The sequence below is a fragment of the Leptonotus elevatus genome, chromosome 11, assembly GCF_054856555.1.
Source record: "Leptonotus elevatus isolate MCC_2025b chromosome 11, RoL_Lele_1.0, whole genome shotgun sequence".
NCBI lineage: Eukaryota > Metazoa > Chordata > Actinopteri > Syngnathiformes > Syngnathidae > Leptonotus > Leptonotus elevatus.
In genome coordinates this window covers 19306414-19327777 of record NC_141249.1, presented here as the reverse complement: position 1 = coordinate 19327777, position 21364 = coordinate 19306414, and the positions used below count along the sequence as shown (strand labels likewise).

At 38.9% G+C, this 21364-nt stretch overlaps 1 protein-coding gene across 5 annotated transcripts in view; it reads right to left on the bottom strand.

Moving 5' to 3' along the window:
• fnbp1l (formin binding protein 1-like) overlaps positions 1-21088 on the bottom strand; it is a 34837-nt gene extending 13749 nt beyond the window's left edge. For 2 of the 5 annotated variants that reach the window (XM_086089831.1, XM_086089829.1), the window contains exons 1-8: positions 20827-21073; positions 5639-5754; positions 5198-5248; positions 4103-4250; positions 3342-3404; positions 1784-1888; positions 909-1037; positions 19-165 (exon numbers count right to left, since the gene is read on the bottom strand). In XM_086089831.1, coding sequence (XP_085945957.1) covers positions 19-165; positions 909-1037; positions 1784-1888; positions 3342-3404; positions 4103-4250; positions 5198-5248; positions 5639-5754; positions 20827-20952 — 885 coding nt within the window. In that variant the 5' untranslated portion in view covers positions 20953-21073. Of the gene's footprint in view, positions 1-18; positions 166-908; positions 1038-1783; positions 1889-3341; positions 3405-4102; positions 4251-5197; positions 5249-5638; positions 5755-20826 lie in introns of all 5 variants that reach the window. The other 3 variants (XM_086089834.1, XM_086089832.1, XM_086089833.1) reach the window with 3 other exon arrangements.
• Between the last annotated feature and the right edge of the window lie 276 nt (positions 21089-21364).

The following is a 21364-nucleotide window of genomic DNA, read 5'->3' as shown; positions in this document are numbered from 1 at the left end:
ATCATTTCTTTCACACACCCTTCGCTCATCAACAGCTTTGGCCGCTAAAACCATTCCTTCTAAACACTTGGAGATAATGGGAATGACTCTTCGTTCTGCTTCTGCAAAGCTTCGGTACGTCTCCCCAAGCTTCACCGTTCGGCGCTGATCCATATCTTGCAGATTCTGGAACACATCACAGGCGTGTGAGCAAAAATACAGAAGAGTGTTTTGTTGTGGGCAATTAATTCCCAATATGAACGTAGCAAAAACATTCTACACTTAAGTTAGGGCTGCTCGATTATGAAGAAAGTATTCATCACAATTATATATTTGACAGACAAAGTTAATGCGCTATGCGAGCAACAATTACTGCTCAGATTGTTCAATCTTTGTCTATTGAGGGAGAACAGGTTGAACAGGTGGAGTGTTTTACATACCTGGGGAGGGACACAAGCGGACACAAGACCGTCTTTCCAAAAAACAAAAAAAACAAAAACAAAAACAACTAAAAACCTAGCAATTAATTAAGCACTCCAGTGCCTCCGTCTTCTCAGAAAGATCAGGAATGTTTATGCCAATAAAAGTATTTTTAAATGAAGATTTAGCAGTCACTTGCACAATTCATTCTTAAATTCAATATCACATACGGTACTAGTACAACTAGCAAACAGGAAAGAAAACTCTACATGACTAATTTAGAGGTTTACCTCCAATTCCACTATCCCATTTGTATAAATGCTTCAATTTGAAAGAGGAAGAGGAAGCTCCTATCAGGAAGGAGGCACAAAGTCCATACTTAACTTAACTGTAGGAAATTTCAAATTAAAAACCCAAGAAAGATTTGTTTCTTTCCCTTTTAAGCATCAATGTTTGCGGTTGACTGTTTTTGCACACTTTTGTTTAGATCCTTATAAAGGTTCTATTACCTTAAAGATGTGTGGTATGGAGTTGTTGAAATGTTTCCACTGCTCGGCATTGAAGTTTTGCAGTTGGGCAGCATACTCGTTTTTACTCTCATCGGCCATGTGAGTCCGCAGGTATAACTGGGCTTTGGCCTGAACGGTCACAGTCATGCACAGCAAATCTCACCAAATGTAAAGTATAAAACATGAACATCAAATAAATGACCATAGATGCCCACTGAAGCAGGCTACACACATAACGATAATTGGGCGGAATTGTGAGCATTTTAAGGCTATTGTTGTAAAAGGCAGCTGCTACGCCGCATCATGGGATGTGCAGTTTTGTCTGTCATTTACACTTCACATTGCATTAAAAAAAAAAAAAACAGAAAAAACTACTGTGACATGTTCGAAAATCAGAGGACCATGCTTTGCTGTAGTAACAATTTACAAGTTTCTTTAATGAAATGTGTTCTTTTGCACGGACGTGTAATTAACTAATTTGCTCCCAAAAACGTATAAATACGTTCTATTTTAAATATTACCATGGTCCCAAAAATGTATTTATGTTTTTTTTTAATCAACTCTAGTGAATGAGTTAAGTGGTGTTGTTTCTAGTCCGTTACAAGTCAATTATTATAATTTTAGTAAATTGGACTATAAAATGCTACAAATCCGTCGGTGCGTACCGCATGAGACAGTCAATGGGAAAAGTAGTGTCTTTAACTTAAATAAAAAATGTATTATATGACTAAAGGTAAAAACAAAAATAATGTCAGTAAACATTTTCATTGGCTAGTATTGTTGTTAATACAAAATACAGAAGCATAACACAAAAGACAATCACACTGACAGTTTGATTAGTGCACAAATCGCGTTTGGAGTTACTGCCAATTTACCTTCTCAACTTCCGATTTTGTAGCATTGATGTCATTGTCTAACCTCTCATAGCTCGTTTGGGATTTCTCTGCTTCTTTACATTCTCTCTCAAACTTCTTTTTACTCTGTTGATAAAAAAGAAAAGGGGGAAAAAAAAAACAATACATTATCCATGCCAAGAGGATGTGAAATATATGCATGATTGTAAAATGTCTTCACTTCCTACCATAAAAACAACCAACACTTGTGACTCAAGATTAAAAGAGCCACAGAAAAAGAAAGTGAGTTGAATCAGACGGAGATGGTTTCCTTCCTGACAGGCCATCTGGGTCACATTAGTTGTGAAGCAAACACATTGAATAGCTGAGACGTTACTATCAGGCCACTTGGTAGTCACTATTAAAAGCTTTACAGCCCCCACACAAAAACATATTTTTATTGGTGTCAGGAACTATTTAATTATTTACAATTAGCATTTGAAGTCCTTAGTTTCCCCACATTGTGAAATGATTTTGCATATTGCTTTATGTTGTACTAATTGGGTAAATCCAATTAAAAGGCCTCACAAATGAGCAAATGGAATCTCTCCGGGGGATTTTGAAAGCCAAAAGGAAAGTTGACAAGGGCCAAATGTGGCACATGTGACTTGCTTAGGGAGGGGCTGGTGTACATTTGGGCCTGTTTGTTGCTGCCTTAATCACCAATGACTGAGTGTGTCAAAGCTGTGGTTTTACCCTCATAAAAAAAGAAGAAGAATGTTTTCTCCTGCATACGGATTACGGAAGCGTATTACTTTTGCAGATTTTCTTTCATAAAAAATACATTCAGAAAAACAGGGAAGCAAATATTCAGAAAAACAGGAGGGGCGGGGGGATTAGTATTTTTTAAACAGCACAAGCTTCTGTTTTTCGGAGTAATTTTTTTCAGTGTCCACCATTAGCTAGTCTAAAACAAGTTACTTGGAGGTTACTTTTTTTTTTTAAAGAAATTACTCTGAGAAACAGAAGCTGGTGCTCTGTTTTTTGGAATCCCCCCCCCTGTTTTTCAGATTTTTTTCCTGTTTTTCTGAGTAATATTTCCTCATGTTTTTATGATAGAAAAATATATTCAGTAAAACAGAAAAAAATTCAGAAATAAAAAAATAATTTTAAACACACAAAAACAAAGCTTGCCCCCAAACAATTGACTTTTTTTTTCTTCTTCAAGTGAATGCAAAACGCTTCCGCACTTACAAGAGAATAAAGAGAGATGTAAAACCTTCTGAAATCGTATTTGTACGTACACAAAGTTGGAGGTGCCTTTGGGGTGAACCCCAAATACAATTTTTTTATTTAAATACTGAAATAAATAAATATTGAAAAAATGTATCTATGAAAAGGTGAATCCACAATTGCAAACCTTGAGTGTGTTTATTAAAGCTATGCTGTACTGTAACTGTATTAAATTATCAAATAATGATAAAAATAAACAATAAAGGGGAATTGATAACCATACGACCTAGAGTAACCTTTTTATGTATTTCTCATGCAAAAAGAAAAAAAGTATCCCCCACCCCCTTCTTCTTCTCTCCTTACTTACGTTGTCCATCTGTTTCCAGCAGTGATCCAAATACTGCTGGGCCTTCCTGCCCTCCTGCAGATGCTGCACTCTCAAACACAGACACACGTGCGCACAAACACACACAACACAACATGCCCAAACATTTATACGGAAAAGAAACACATGACATATATAAGAAAACATGGCTATCCACAACGCAGAACAAATGCAGGACGCAAAAGTGTTCCATCCACGACGGATTTACTGGAGCAATAAGATGTCATAACTGAATGACAGAACATTTAAGTAACCGTTCATTGTTTGGTGACCATAAGTGTGAGGGATAACGCATAGCAAAGATTCACATACAATAATTAATCACTGCAAGCAACTGTGTACTACGCTGCGTAGTGTATTTTTCCAGGAATAGTTATGCATATTACTCCTGCAGCTGACAACTGTATTTAAGAAAAAATAACACGTCTGTGTCTTATTTTGGGTCCGACCATCCCTACGTTTGGAAAGTGGCTTAAGTATTCCACTGAGAGCAGGGAATGTTCTTCCAAAGAATGTGAAGAGTTTATAGCGGCAGCAGATCATGAGAGGAGAGAAAGGCAGATGTTTAACATCATGCTCAACATATGTATCCTCTTGTGTCGTTAAGTCCAAACACAGAACAAATGCGAGGCGAGACAAGGAGCGCGTGAAAAGTATCAACATGACAACAATCAAGAGTTTCCTTGGCAGCTTCATCACGTAAGCATGTTGTCCAAGTGGCATACAGTATGTGCGGGACTCACATGTTTCCTCTCTGCTTTGAGGTCCTGGCTGTACTTTATCAGAGTTCCGTAAACCTTGTGGCCCATCTCCTCAGCCACCACCTCCCGCTGACCAGCGTAGTCGTTCAGCTCGTTCAGTATGCCGTAAAATGACAGGCAGGACGTGAACCTGCCAAATGATTGCAAGGGATGAACGTTACGGACGTAGTCGTTTGCACGTTTCATCTGGAGTTGAAATTCAAGTGCACTTAAAATCTGTTTTCCTTTGTACTGAATATTTTAGGCAGAAACCGGTTATCGGCTGGGTCGATTATCTGCGCCGATATTCAGCATTTTGACGAATATCGGCATCGGCCATTTTGAAGAATCATACTGCCGATAATAGATCCATTTAAAAAAAGTGTTCAGGGGGGGAAAAAATAATCAGGGAACTAATTATTAAAATTTTCATGGGTGCTTCTTACCCTGGGAACTCTCTGTACCCTCTGTCTTTGTTTGAAATTAAAAGTAGATAAGTAAAATGTTAATAATTCAGATATTTTGAAATTTATTCACTGAAACTTTAAAACTTTATTTACTGTGGCAAACAACAGGGAGCTATTTATTTACTTAAGTTTTTATTGAACTTTTGAAGACATGCTACTGCCCCTGGAAGATTCCTGAACTTTTTGTTAGATTTGTAAAACAAAGATGATTGACTAAATTTTTTTAAAACCGTAAACATTAAACATTATTATGCTTTAAAAAAAAAAAGAGCTGGAGTTTGTATTTTTTCCCTTTTAGTGAAAATGAATATCGGCTCCAAATATCAGTTATCAGCGTCCTTTACTACTAATAATCGGTATTGGCCTTGAAAAAACCCATATCGGTCTATTTCAATTTTGAATGCCATGTTTTATTGTTAAAATTATTTTTACAGTAATATACTGCACTTATTACATACAAATAATCAAAAAAAATCCTACGTAAATTTCTCGCATTGTGTTTGTGACCACACAGTTTTCCATATTAAAACAGTCAATAGAGCAAAGAATTAAAAATCCAATCAATTCTCACCACTACGTTCATTGTAATAAGCACACTGCCAGCAAAAATCACATATTTTAGCAGACTCACCTTGGTTCCTCATCTTTGGGGCGTTTTGGACAGTATTTCTTTACCAAGTTCCTAATGCACAAGAGACAAGCTTGCTGTTATTTTTTGGATCATAATCATAAATGCTTTTTGTTTGCTTATTTTTTGGTAATATTTTTGGTAGTAGATGAAAGATTGGTTGCAAATTCAAAAAGTGTGCCTGTGTTTAAGGATTAACATTTGGCCTTAGAAAAAAAATTAGAAAAAAAAACACAATCAGCAAAGTGTACAGTAAATGGCTTGAATTATCACACCATAGCTAAATGAGACTTTTTTTTTTATCCTATTAATTCTATTCTCACATCACATCATCCCCGTCAAAATGTCTTTGGGGAATGTACAGTAGATGTCCTGATATGCACTCTAACATGATTCTAAGACATATTGTCTGTAACATGTTGCGTTGTGTGTGGATTTTTGTACCTGAGCTGCTTGGCGTAATTCTGCTCAATTTCCAACCTTTCCTTGACAAATTTTGAATAACGCTCCAGGAAGTCGATCCCCCACTGAGTGTGCTTGTCCAGATTATCAAACTGGTCCTGATGACACAGCAAAAACAAGAAGAGGGACAAATATGAATGCCAAGATCATAGTGCTGAAATACATTTGTGATCATTTTGCCAGATAATGAGATTCAATATCACTTGTTGTAAAAAGGAGAACTGTGCCTTTGTCCTTTGCAGTGACTATCAATCCCATATGTTTGTGGTTTGTAATACGGCATCACACAATTGTTACATCACAATCACATGTTAAGACGTCTCAATGCCAATGTTACAGAAATACGCTTTTTTGTTCAAGACTATGCTAGTGCTATGCTTTGCCAAAGAAGAAAAAAAGAAAAGTGAGCCCAAATCGACAATCCGAGGTGCTACGTTGAAATGTTAAACTTCTGTCCGTTGATCTGTCACTGACAGATGATTGACGGCTCAATGGAGCTTTTCTTTTCTTTTCTTTTCAGAACAGCTACAAAACAGTCCGCAAAAAAAAAAAAAAAAAAGATTAGTAAATGTCTTCTATTGTTTGGGAGCCAGTCTGTTTATGTGTCTTTAATAAAACCGTCACCAAGCCACAGTTCAACTGTAAAAAAGTAATTTCCAAGTGCCTGAATATGAACGCAAACACACAAAAGACAAACACACCCAAATTAAAAATATCACGTGAATTGTTGTCAGGTTGTGGTTTAAAATGAAAGGCTTATATGTACTAAACTATTATGTTTTTCGTGGTCCTAGCAAACTGTGACCCTGCTTATAAATATTCAACTCTTATATTCCTCTGAATGTTGCTCATTTTTGGGTCAGCTACATATTTTCCAAAGTTGGAGATATGTCAGTAATACACTCTCTTAATATAGTATGAAAAATAATGGTTACTTCCCTAGCGACCTCTTCACAGGCTCTGTCAATCAAGCGGAAAAAAAAAACATGAGCCGCAAAGGGAATACAAGCGAGCTGATTTGTTAGTTCCTTAGTCAGTATTTTCCAAACACAGATAGCATAGCAGATCTGAGTGACGGTTAAGCAGAACTGCTACTCCAATGCACGGGTGTCGAGTTCATTTTGGTCATGTTTAGGTATTAATAATGCTGTGCTAAAATGAAAACAACAAATGCATTTTGCATTAAATATTAAGTAGATATCATGTATTTATTTTCTTTAGTGGGCCGTATAAAATGATGTGGTAGGCATGATCTGGTTTTAGTTCATGTGAAACTAAATACTGGCACCAAATCTCAGTTCCAGAAAATTTGTATTGAGCAAATTGTACATTAGGGTTCAAGATTCTATCGCATAACAGCCAGCTTGTTTGAAGAGGCGTAATATCAAATTTGCTGTGAACATTCTTATTTGGCTACCATGTGTTTAACTTCCAAATAATAACTGCAATTTATAATCCTTAAAGAGAGAAATGATTACAAGTACCAAAAGGGAAAAAGTAACACGACTAAAAGGGCCATCGCACTACCAGGGCATCGTAACAAAACATACCGGTGTGGTTGGTTGGTTATTATCATAGCTTCCATGCTGGTTGGGTTCATGTTGTCCAGCACCCTTTTTTAAAAATGGCACATGCATGGTTGTATCGGCCTCTCTGACCGTATGAATAAGTAATGGTCAATGAGCTCATCCTGTAGTTTTGCGGCAAGCTCAGCTCTACAGAGAAATGACGACATGCTAGGCTATTTCCAGCTTCTTATGTTTATCTGTCGTTTTATTTTTCTTTACTCACTTTTAATTTATACTTTGTATATTTTTCTTCTTTTCTTTTTTTTTGGGATCAGGGGCAGACACCACATGTTTGAGATCTTTCTGTCCATTTTCATTTCTTTTTTGAAGAATGAAATAAAAACATTTGAATTACATTGAAGTTAGATTAAAACAAATACAATCAAGTCTGGTCAATACTGCAGAAGTGACTCGACGTACTAGTTTGTCTTTAAAATGCCAAGACTTGATAAAGTGCAACATCAAATTGTTACTATGTGCTTCTCCAACATTAAAAAAGTACAACTGCAATCGCAAGCAACCAAATACTGTGCAAGAAGCAGTTTAATCTCAAATTCTATTTGCCATTTAAAACGATGCAAATCCACAACTGTGAGTGTATACCAACATCTACCTCAGAGTGTTAGCATGAAGTTCACCTAGCATTGGGTAGACTGAAGATACAGTATCCCACGTGAATGTCCCATTTTAGAGCCATAGCCTACTTTACAGCCAATCAAACAGCTACAGTATGTCGCCATAAACCCGGCAGATTAGCGTAGCAGACATCCTGTGTGCATTCCATGGGACGAGGCAACGTTAATTGGCACCGAATATGCTGGTGGGACAAAAGACTAATTACCCACTGTTGCATTCCAGGGCAGACGCACACACACAGTTTGTCTTCACCCTTCCGCTGCATTCTTGGGAAAGACCTTATTTTCTGCTCGCTTATGAGGACCAGCGATACGAAACGTATTACGCTAGTGACCACTAGAGGTATGCGGGTTAAAGAATCATTGCCTCACAGTCAGTAAATTTCAGTTGTTTTGAACTTTTACTATCTGTGAGTTTGTATACCGGTGGTTCTGTCATAACGGTGGTACTTGATGGTACTTGACGTAAAGCGTTTCGGAACCACTGGTATACACGATAACAGACAGCACGCACGCGCGCGCGCGCGCGCGCACGCACACGCACACGCGCGCGCGCGCACGCACACGCACACGCGCGCACGCACACGCACACACACACACTCCGTACAAGAGAGCCTGGAGGTTTTTAGAGTGATGTCAGTATTTCAGACAAGTTGACATTTCCCACCCAGCTCCTCTTGTGTGTTGTGCGTATGTGTCGGGCTGGTGTTGAAGAAGGATAACAATATTTTGTTAATTGTGTGATCAAGGACAACATCAGCATGCCTGTCTTTTAGCCTAAGAAAAATGTGCATCCTGCATACGACTCATTTTTATCTCGTGCAATAACAATGCTGGTAAGTGAATTGTGTGACTGATCAATTTGCGTAAGCAGTGGAAATGATTGCTTCTACACTCTTGTACACGCATGCATGCATGCACACATAAGCAGAACATGACACACACCCGACCAAATGCACAAAGTGGAGGACGGATGGGATTCATTACCATAAAAACGCTCAGACTAAAATGAATAACTAGTCATTGTGGAGCCACTTCCATTGATGAGTGCATTTAAAGCATGTTTTGTAGGTTTTGTAATGCTTGAGTCATTAATCATCAAATGTATTTTAGACAGTTATTTATTGTCTGTGACCAATAAAACTGGATACCACGCTCAGCACGTAGCTTACTCGGTCGTCGGAGAATAAACAAAATAGTTTTTCCAAACATGTCACGAACAAGATATGATCTTTTTACTATTTTTTTTACTGCTCAAAATAATATAGATTCACGCACACACAAAAAACAGCAACAATTTTAAAAATGTTGTTTGTCCATCCTCTGTATCAGCAAGTCTAATTTAATGCTTTTTAATGACATTTTAAAGCATGCCTACGTTGTACTGCACACACACGCAAGTTTGTTTTACTATCTTTGTGGGGCCATCTCATTGACATAATGCATTTCCTAGCCCCTTCCCTTAACCCCAACCATCAAAAATGATTGCCTACCCCTACCCCTATTCCTTACCCTAACCTCAACCACAACCCAATTCAAACCTAAACTCTAAAACCAAGTCTTGACCCTCAAAAAGAGGTCTAAACTTGTGGGGCCCAGCAAAATGGCCCTACATGGGACCGGTGGGCCCCCCAACTCTGTGAAATCCCAAAATGTTTGAACAGCATATGTACTTCACCTGTTGACCTAAAAAACAAGGTGTGTTCAGGCACAATGTTGTCAAATTCCTGTGTTGCTGCAGCACAAAGCATGGAGGCCACTGACCAATAATAACCCGGTGGTAATATTTCTTGCACGTAAAGATAATAAAAACACATAAACAAAGCAATACATCATTCACTCTGCTACAAACAAAGACCACATTCAACAAATTAAAACAAAACATATGTATGACAGATGTAGTATAAGGGTTGCATTGAAGCGTAACTTTATGGCATTTTTAACAAGGGGCACTTCAACGGAACTTGCGGGAATTGGCAAGTGTTGAGGTTGATCAGTGATCAGTATGATGCAACTAATCCCATGGTACTTTCACACCCATACATCACATGATGGATCTCACTGCTGTAACAGCAACACAGACAAAAAGTTAGAATGCTAACCAGTGGTGTGAAGTTCAAAAGCACACACCTACATTTAGAACCTAAATGAATGAACTGTACTCACTGGCCACCACGGATGCTAACAGGCTAATTGCTAGTGGCAATGTATCACTATTCACTAATATAGTTGAATTAATTTCTAGAACTCTATCCTAAACTCAATGGAATAAGAAGGAATATGCAGGGACAACAGTGGACTCGGTGGTGCAATGTGGCTTATCCAGTCTTAGGCGGGCTAATAAGGTTACAGACACTGGATACACAGTGACAGGCTTGTCGAAAAGTTTTCTGAATATTTGACCAAGATGAATAACTGAGACGTTTTTTCTTAAAGAATTTAGCAATGTTATGCATAAAATGCAGAATTTTACATAAACGACAAACTTAAAACACCTCTTGCACAATAACCTCTTCAAGTCAATGTTCAAGTTAAGTATGAACTAGGACCAAATTGATCAAGATTTGCCAAGTCCAACATGCGTTCAACATTTCCCATCCCCCAAAACGTTGGGTGTGTTAATCCTACATGAAACACAATCACCGAATTGCAATATTTGTGTACCTTTTCCACAAACCAAAGAGGGAAGCCCGTGTCCCAAAAACTCTACTAAGATCGTCCCCCTGCTTCATGCTAGCTTGTCAGGTTTCATGGCAACCCGATCCGTCTGTTGTTATGCTCCTGTCACGGTTGACAGCGACAACCCGACAGACTGGTTCGACTCGAGGAAGGCGCAGAAACAGACTATACTGATTCTGCTGTTCACAAATGATTATTTCTTTAAAACATCATATTTCTGCATCCAATGTGACTAAATTATTTGAATTGATGGCCCACATTTGTAGTATTTTACCAAGCCAAAGCAAACATTTAAGTTTCCTATTAGAATCATTATCTTGTAACAAATCTGTTGGGTTGTACTTATTTATGCCGAGTGAGCAATTCTAAAGCTTTATAGGTCAAGCAGGGGGAAAGGAATGAAGTGGGGAAAAGCTACGACATTAACAAACTGCTGCTGGCAAGACTCTGGAGATAAGTCTCGTCTGTTTACCAACCTAACTGCCTACAATTGTGGACAATTATCATAATATTTGGACCGTAGAATAATCAGAAAAAAAAGGTGATATTGTTTCAGTGTACCAATATTGACTGATACAACTAACCTTGGATTGATACAACTAATCCATAAACAAACACTAAAACACACGCATCTCAAATGAAAAACATTAACAGCTTCAAAGACATTCGACAAGACATCCTGGAAGATGTAATAAGCAAACTGACAGTAAAAAAAAGAAAAACGGTGTAATTGTCATTACTACTTCGGAGAAAACAACTCAGAGACATCGTGTCATACAACAACTGTCATCGTAAGGCGTGAGCATAGCGGTGGCACAAGTGAAAGTGAAACAACACTCCCTCAGAACACAACACGATCACAAATGAAGCATAAATAACACATTTGTCCAACTGCTATTTAAAAGAACAACCTGGGGCCACTTATTACATGCTAATTTTCAGAACTGTATATGTCCAAACATACTGCAAAGAAAAAGAATAACAACCATTATTATTGTCAACCCCTCTTTTCAAACCACAGTGGTTCAATCAGTCAAAAAAAAAAAAATAGTAATCACAATTGACCTTACCGTAAACCACACCGGCATGACCTAGTAAACCAATCAAGACGTAAGAAGACGTCATGTCTGCGACTCTGCGCCGGCACGTGCAGCGGACAAACAAAGCAGTCCGGCTCCCGGTGGTGCATTGCAATGCATGGTAATCCAAAGGCCAGAGATAATCAATAAAAATGGTTAAACGCTCGCTACAGTCACGGCTTTGTGTAAGAGTGATAACCGTCATCCCGATCGACTGGAAGGAGGTGTCCGCCGGAAAATGTCTACGCTGAATCAAACTTTTGTGGAAGACCACACGACCAGTTGAATCCCTCCAAAATGAAAGGCTAACGATAGCTCCGGGTAGCTAACCTTCCACGCGTTTGTTGACTTACTGTTTACTATTAATGCCAACAAAACATTGAAACTATGAGGTAATATAAATTATTTTTTACCCTGCATGACAGGAACTGGGCAAAACTGCATGGTGAGGGAGTGAAGAGACCCTTCACTAAAAAAATTAAAGCCCCCCCCCCCAGCTTGCTTTGAAGAGAAATATCGGCATCCTGAAAATACCTGACCGAGAAATCACAAGGAAGATCTGACAACTTTGCCATTACTGTGGATACACTTTTGCTCATCTTGACCGGTAAATGTCGGGAGGGCGCTGCTCGTCGCATTTAGTGGGTGAGGAGGTCACTTGAAGACAAGTACTTATAAACACATTGACATTAAACTTTTAAATATGTTGTAATATACAGACATAAACAATGGCAGATAAAATCATGACACCGTTGACAAGTTCAAATCTTTGGAAAATCAACTGATAGTGTTAGGCCAGATGTCACTTCATCGGAAGGTGCGTCGGTGGAATTGAGGAGGTCTCTGAAGGGTTATCCGCACCGATTCGCAATGTCTCGACTCAAGGTCAGCAGCGCACTACTGCCACTATACACGTTGACACATTGCTGATGATGCTCAGCTTCCCCCTCCTTGAGGCGCCAGATGAGAATTTCCTCAAAACTGTCTGTTTAAAAAAAAAAAAAACATGCAAGACTAAAATAAGCCCTGTGTTTGTTTTTAGAGGTTGCCCACAAAAAAAAAAACTATGTCAGTTTTACACAATCAGGATAACTAATCAATTATTTAACTAAATGTGTGACACACTGCGACTGTAATGTCTTATTTGGCAGAGCCAATCAATGATCAGTGTTTCCACATTTACAAACATTATTCATTATCGGTGTGTATCAAATTGGGAGCCCTTCGCATTACTCCGCATCCAAGAAGCAACTCTCGGTTTCAAAAAGAATGGTGGCCCTTGTCCTCGAGGGACTGACAAATGATACAATCGCCTGGCAGCTTCACGATTGGGTGATTTTCGCTAAAGCAGTGATTTGAAGGTACAACAATGTGTAATTCATGGACAGGTTACCAAGGTAACTAGAAGACCTCGATGCTGGCAGCTAGTTAAGTGTGTAAAAGGGCAGTACAGACTTAAGGGCAACACGGAACAGTTTTATTAGGCCTTGGGACTCGACTTGTCAAATAGAGACCCTGGGAAAAGTCTTGCCATGTGAGAATTAACATTGTTTTCTCATATGCAAAAGGACTTGTCTCAAAGGCAGAAACAGGAGAAAGGGGAGAAGAAGGAAGGGGGAGGCTGTCCTAGTTAAACATGTCTCATGTATATACATTCTACATTCTCTCCCCAGTCGCCACTGTGTTATTTATGGTACAATATGCGTCCAACCAAAAACCAGTGTTACTGTCAAACACACGCTTGCTTGCGCGCACACTTTTAACACAAGCAACAGCAGAAAAACGCACCAATAATGGATTTTACAGGCCGATAAGGTCCCATCGTGACGTGGTTTTGTTGTGCCTGCGCACGACACGGGACTCCTCATCAGCGACCAACGCCATCGAGACAATTACAGCAAGGAAAGTTAGAAGAGACGGGACGATTTATAACCTTGAAGCTGTTTGCGAAAGTGCCCCAACAAGGAGGGGACTCATAAAGAGACTCCATGAATGATATCATTGACTCACTGATGCCGGAGTAGCGATACATTTTAGAGATGAACCGAAAGTCATAAAAAAAAAAATCTCACACTGTTTTGTGGAGATGTCTGTTTCTCCATATCACGCATTTCCAACCACACATGGTGCCCAAGCAACAAAAAGTGGACACCTGCTTCAAGGAGCGCTCGTATAGCAGTATTTCCATCAACAGAACGGCAAACAACAAGAAAAGCAGCTTCAAGTCGTATGTATCCCACTGAGTGGGGAACGTTTGTGTGAGTTTGCGGATGTAGCGAATGTTGATTTCTCATCGGGGTTCGTTCAAGGTCACAAACATTGGCCAAATGCTTGCTAGACGTTTGTCAGACATTCAGCAAAAGTTTTAATGTTTTTCTTGTCGCGTGGAAATCTTGAAAATGTTCAAAAATTTAATTTCCTTGCGTCAGAAAAAACTATCAGCGACCATTAAAACTAGGGGTGCTAGAAAAAAATTGATTCGGCAATATATCGCGATATAACAGCGCGCAATTCTTGAATCGATTTGATATGCGGCCAAATCAATTTTTAAACATATAATATTCAGCAAAACGTCTTACTTAGGGTTATGATTCACACATTAAGCATATAAGAATGTTATATTAATGGAACATTAAGCCTGAATATTTTATTTCAGTGCTGTTCAAACATGAAACAGACTGCAACCTGTTTGTTAAATGCAGTGGCTCAGTTATAAGCCAGAATTTTCAGATAAATAAATACATTTTCATACAAATCTTACAGTGTACATGTACAAGTTTACTGATTAGTATTTTATAAATTTGAGTTTAAAAAAAAAATCGCAATAATCAATTCATAGAGTCGCATTGGGATTAATCTGTATCGAATCGAATCGAGACCTATGAATCGTGATACAAATCGAATCGCCAGGTACTAGGCAATTCACACCCCTAATTAAAATGTTGGCAAACGTCTGCCAAACGTCTTTGTGACCTTGAAAGAACCCTAAGGAAATATCCGCTAACCTCGTAAACAGTGGGTTTTAGAAGAAACTTTTGGAGAAAGCATTACAATTGATGCACTCGCACAAACACAACCAGATGAAATTCTTATTCGCATACTGAAAAGGTCGCATGTGATTTCGGTCGCAATCTGAAGCTTTTAAACAGTATTCCCTCACTACTTCAATAGCAGGAGAGATTTTCAAATGCACCCCATTGAAAACGTAATGAGGTCACTCAAAGAGATTAAACCATGTCTGACGACTGACGGTATTCGTGCTTGAAGCGAGGACTGAAAATGACAGCAGCCAGCAGAGGTTTTCAAGTCTAATTACTAGGTTTCACGACTGCGAGCACCAGAAAAATTCACAACATTTTCCAGTTTTCCCTGTCGAAAAGCCGACATTTACATCCACGGGCTGATGAAATAAGTGCCTATTTAAAAAAAGTGACTGCAGTCAACCCACTGAACGCAGCTGCAGGTCTGACTGAAGCTCTGCATCCTGCCAAGCCATGACTACGAGGAGTCTGGAAGTGTTCCTGTCTCCAGTGAGTCAGGTTTCACACTTCCTGGAAAGAAATGATTAAACGCTGCCGATAAAGAAAGACGGGATTGAGTATAAAATAGTTACCGTGGCTGGTATGAGGAAACTCAAGCTGAGCATCTAATAAAAACTGTAGCACAAGATGAGGATCTTAAAAGGAGCAATTAGATCATTTGGATAAAATGATCAGCTGCCAAACAGCTGCAAGGATACAGATGTGAACACAGGAAGGGACAAGCGGAAAGGAGAGGACCGAGCAGGGGGACCGTCCTTTCTGTGATCTCTCATCTGCAGCGGAATATTTCAGTAGTTATAGAAGACTCTGAATTAGCCCTGCATTGTCGGTGTATTTTGTTTGTAAACTTTGGCTTTCAAAACATCAAAAAGGAACGTGCAAATGTATCCAACTTTCCAAATGTTTGCAATGCCTATTTTTTTCCCAACCCATCACTTGACCTGCTCCTATGGGTCAGTGCGGCTCAACTGTTAACCAGAGGTTTACGTGAGGGCCTTACAGTCTATTTTGATTGGAAAATTGCACGCCAGTTTCCAATCTTTCAGACAAATTTTGAAAAACAATGGATGCAAATCTTTCACATTGAAAGATGTCAGCAAGCCCTCGCAAAGTTTGTATGTAATGACACTCGAACAGACTTTTTTCAACCCTGTTTGTTTAATGGTTACAGTAACGATTATATAACTTAATAATCGTTTATTAATTTTTTTTTTTTTTTATCTCATAGACTAGAACTAACAAAAATAGATTAACGATTAATTATTTGGAACAGAATGCCAAGGCAAGTGGAGAGAATTAAAAGATTTGCCATTTTACAAAACAAACTTGCATCTCATTCTTAAAGAACCTCCTCTCCTTTTTTTTAGTGGTTTTCCTTTCCTCATCACGCCATCTTCCTCCCTCACCATCATCATCCTCCTGTCACTCGGACTGTGTTTTAGCACCGTCTAATTACGAAAGACTATCGCCCTCACAGATCGACGTGGCCTTTTTATAACTTTTCACACATTCAGCACTGGAACCTTCTGTTGCAGAAATTGACTCAAGAGTTCATATAAAAATAAAATGAAATACAGTTAATTGATATGGGAAAAGTAAAAATTCTTCTCAGTAATATATCCTACCATCATTGTTTTCAATGGCGCCAAACTATAACATTTCAACCTAACATGCCTGTGGTTAATGATTATGTTTACTCTTCTATTTTAGTTTCCTACAACACACTGACATAATCAATAAAAGCACCCCATTTGAGATGTACAGACTAAGGCTGTAACGATGGCGGCAATATCGTGATAACGCGATATTAAAATTGCCACGATATCGTCGTGGTATTAAAAGCAGCACATCTGTTTAAAAAAAGGTGAGGTTGTATTCTAATGGCCAGAGGAAGGGGAACGTAACACATTTGAGATCCTCCAAAAATGGACTCGATTCACAATGTGTGCGTGCATTAGCAAGTAAGTGCCTCGATATTAAGTGCTATCCGTTTATGTACGTCAATAAGAGGTTTTTTTTTTTTTAACATCGTCAGTTTTTAGAAAGTACTGTGAACTTTTTTATATTGCCAACCTCCCACAATGTCGCGCCAATTATCATATTGTGAGGTTCATATAGTGATAATTATCGTATCTTGATGTTTGATTGATTAGTAGGGGTGTGCCCAAAAATCGATTCTCATAAGAATTGCGATTCTCATTTAGTATATGATTCAGAATCGATTTAAATAATTTTATACAGTATATTCTTGTGTGCCTTTACTGGGAACGCTGTTCATGTTGTACCCGATTTAGCCACTTAGGGGCAGTGTCGTTCTGCACGTTCTAATAAACAGTTAAGTTGTGGCCTTATTAGAAAGTAGAAGAAAAAAGTCACGATCAGGTTATGCCAATAAAAGTTGTTTTTTTGCAGTGTAGGAAGAGCATATGCCGGTGAGTAACGTTAAGATGCTTCTCTAAATACATTCCTGTAGCGTTTTATATGAATAGCCGTTTTTTTGAGTGATAAAAGTGCCGCGAGTAGCATGCTAATTAGCATTAGCGAGTCAGACTGAAGTAGATCGCGACGATTCTTTGCTCATCTATAAATTGAAGCAGAAATCATTGTCAATCAAATCATTCAATCGTAGACCCCAAAATCGGAATCTAATCGTTAGACAGTCAAGTATTGATTAGCTAATATGGCAGCGTTCAACTGATTGTCGTGTCCAGGTCTTGCACCTATGCTTACACATGCAGTGCGCTCAATTTTTCTTCAATTGCTTCAAGACACAATTACAGATAATTAAAAACTAACTCGACACTTTGAGGCACATGATCAATAAACGAAACCGTTCTAGGTCAAAACATGTAAAATAAAAATACACACCTTTATGGTGAATATTCAAGTTGTTTTTTATTCATCAAGGAAAAATTCCTTCCTTTGAAGTACTATGGAGTGTGGTTTATACTCTAACTATCCTCAATAAGAGACCTGAGGCGTCCTAAAATATTTAAGCATTTCGGGTATCAAATGTTTTCCACACCCTGTGCACCGGCTCCCATATGAAATATGAGGATGAAAACATGTTCCATTGCTTCACAGCATGTCTGACATTCCAACTGACTGTTTCCAAGTAATCGGCTGATGGATGTTAAACTCAAATCAAAAGCCCGTAGCCTTTCGGCCACTTCGCCACCGTCGATCCACTTAAACTTGTCTTTAAGCGTCGGCAGTCGGCGGAGAAAACCTCCTGCCGGTCTCTCATCCCTAAACCAGACTTGGCCGCTCTGCTGGTCCACGGCAAACCTCAGTCAGACAGACAGACAGAGCGAAGCGCGCACACATACACGCGCACAAGCACTTTCGACAACAGCTAATGGGATGCTCCACTGTCGCTTTTTGCGATGTCTTCTGGAATACGGCCAAGACACGAGAAAAAGCACAGAGTCGCATTGAGGAAAGCAGGGCCACCATGCAAAGTGCAAGAGTGGCCATAAATAGCAAGTGAGAAAAAGATGAAAGAATGGCTTGTTTCCTAGCGCAGTGTTTAAGATGACCACGGCGCTCACAATTTGATGAAAGAACATAACGCCACACAAAGTATTTCATTGCAAATTTCTTTCCCATCGTTCTAGTTTAATATTTGAATATGTTCCAAAAAACACGTCACTAAACAGACTGCGATCTGTCAGTACGGAGCCAGTGAACTTCTGTGAAGCAGCCAATCAGGTTTCATGTTGACAGCCAACACATTAATCTCATCAGAGGATTATGATGGTCAGTCAGTCTGCGTGTCCACTCGGAAGATCATCGTGTGCTTTGTCTACTGGTTGCAAAATTAGGTTTGCATTTCCAGCGTTGTGTTAAAAGTTTTTGTTTTATAGAATCGTTTTCTTTGTTGGCTCTTTGATCTAGTTCTCAAATGTTGCATTCAGATTCCGAATATAGCATTAGAAAAAACATGTTTTGGTCTTGGTCGTTCTTAGGGAACTGGTGGACATGTCAGCCACAATACTTTAAGGCAAAAGTCTACTATAAAGCTGTCAAAATAAATCGATTAATCGACACGTAATCGATTATCAAATTAATCGACAACTATTTTAATAATCGAGTAACCGTTTGGAGCCATTTTATATTTCTTCTGATTTCAGCATATCAACAGTAATTGTTCACTGATTTATGTAGTCCTTCATGAAAGAAGACTGATTATCTTCTGTGTTTAATCAAAATAAAACATTTGAAAACATCTATTTTTACTTGGTACATCAGTCACCCCCACTTTTTTTTTTATCACAAATGAATATGAACTAGGAAATAAACACCAATCACTGGTTAATAAACAGTAACCGGGGGAAAAATGCATTTGTAAATTGTAATACACTGTAAAATTGTAAAATGAATCAGATTAATCGATTGAATAATCAACAATTCTAAAAAATATTCGCTAGTGACAGCACTAGTCTACTCGAAATTAATACTAAAATGTTTCACATCAAGCTTGAATGTCTCACTCAATTACTGCAAACAGAAAGCAACATCAACAAACATTCATTTAAAAATAGGTCAACATTTGGAGGATTTGGTGTCTTGATCAATAGTTGTGATTTCAAAGTAACATTCCAACGGGCCATTTGAAATCCAAAGACAAAAAGTAAATCCATCCTTTCCTCTTAAAATGTTGCTGCCCAAGTCTGTCTGTCCATCTGGGGATGCAAAATGACTCAATTCACTCATTTCATTCCCACATTAATTTGCACGGATCATCCCATAGTTGTGGTCAGTGTGAGTAAACGATTCAAGCCAACACAATCTGCGCCCTTGTTTACTGCAGTTCACAATCTCTAATCTTGCTGTCTTCATGTGTATTTTTATGTTACATTGGGGGGGCTGAGCGAGATAAGAATTAGCCTATTTTAAAACTGTGGTTAATAACCACTGAGCTAATTTTGGGGGATGTGAATTATTCCCAAGTCGTACTTACTCACACACCCACGTATGCATGAGGATGCTGCTGGGTTATTCCATCTTGAGACAACAACAACGCCCCTTTGCAATCATATTAACTTGAACAAACACTGCTGAAATAATTTCCGGATGAAGCACATGACTTGTTTACGTCTGTGCAACACAAGCATATCACAAATTGTAAGTTGAATTTTCCCACAAGGAAGAAATAATAAAAACAATGATAAATTAAAAACATCTTCTTCTTTTTTTTTGTCATGGGCCACATTCCTGTTACTCAAAGGGCTGTTATGACTGTAAAAAAACATTTAAATGTCTTGTGATCATAGTATTACAAATACATAGCAATTTGATGGATAACTAGTTTTGAAATCAGAAATCAAGTTTGTTAGATCAAGTTACTGTATAAAAAAAAGAGGTGTTTTCTACCCAAAAATGCTTGCAACATTACAAAGTTATTTATTACATATGACAATTTCGAAAATGTGCTAAATTTCAGCAAGATTCAAGGAAGCTGACGCAAATGATTTGCTTCCGCGGGCCACATATAATGAGGTGTCGGGCCAGATGTGGCCCCTGGGCCTTACATTTAACACCAATTCCTATACCATTTTAATTACATGAATGCCCATGAAAAATAACCTAACATACATTCAATTTTCGCACACAAACATATTCTGTACTGGAGTCAACATGTCCCTGCTCCTCTCTCATGTCCAGTAAAATAATGTTTAGGTTGAGATGAGTGGTAACTAACAGCACCGCTTTGCAAGTTAAAACAAGCAGTTAGTTATTAACTTTGATTGAGCTTCTTATGAGGATCATTTGAGGCGCAACGAGTTATAAGGGCGCTCGGTGTGTCTTCTCCGCCCTGCCACAAGCAATCCGTGCCAGCTTCCTTAACAAACTGGGTGTGACACCCAAAAAAAAAAAAAAAAAAAAGAGGTCAAGATACAACTTGCCGGTCCGCGCATTGCAAATAAATAACACAAGTGTTACGACATGCAACTCTGCGGAAGACGCAGCGAGGCGAGCCGGCGGGGTTGGACCCCGCGGCCGGACGGGAGACCTGCCTATTGTTCCGCCGCTGTCACAAACCTTGAGGTGCGCCGGCCCGCGGATTAGCTTTAGCATTAGCATTAGCCACTCGCCTAGCTTTAGCCGCGCGTCATTTACACAAGCAAAAAAAAAGAAAAAGAAAAAAAAAAGGTAACACAGCACCTTTCTTCCGTTCCATGTCCACTCGCCGAGTTCAACAACGAACTCGCAACAGAAACAAACGGAACACTTCCAAAGTGCTGATAAAGAGTTGATAAGACATACCCAGAGCTCCGTTCCCCAACTCATCGCGGATTGGTCCTTGTGAGTTCGCCGGGATCGGACGCTATTTTCCCCCACTCCGGTTTTCCTCAAACTGCTGCCAAAGGCGAGCCCGTGTACAAACTGTCTGCTCGCACGCGCACGCGCATACACTCCACCTCCTCCCGCCCTGCCCTCCGCCCAACTAAAACCGGGGGGGGTTAAAAAAAGGGGGGGGGCTTCCTCGAAAACAAAGACGCTCGTCATCATCCCTAAAAATTAATTAACATTATTAAACCGAACCAAGCCGTCTCAGCAAGGTTCAATCAACTGCAAGTGTTATAATCTTACACTGTTTTAAAAAGTAACCGATCATATTCATGTTTACTATTATTTAATTTAGTGTACTGTGAAGACTATTATCCATCCATCCATTATCTGCAGTTATCCATCTTACTTG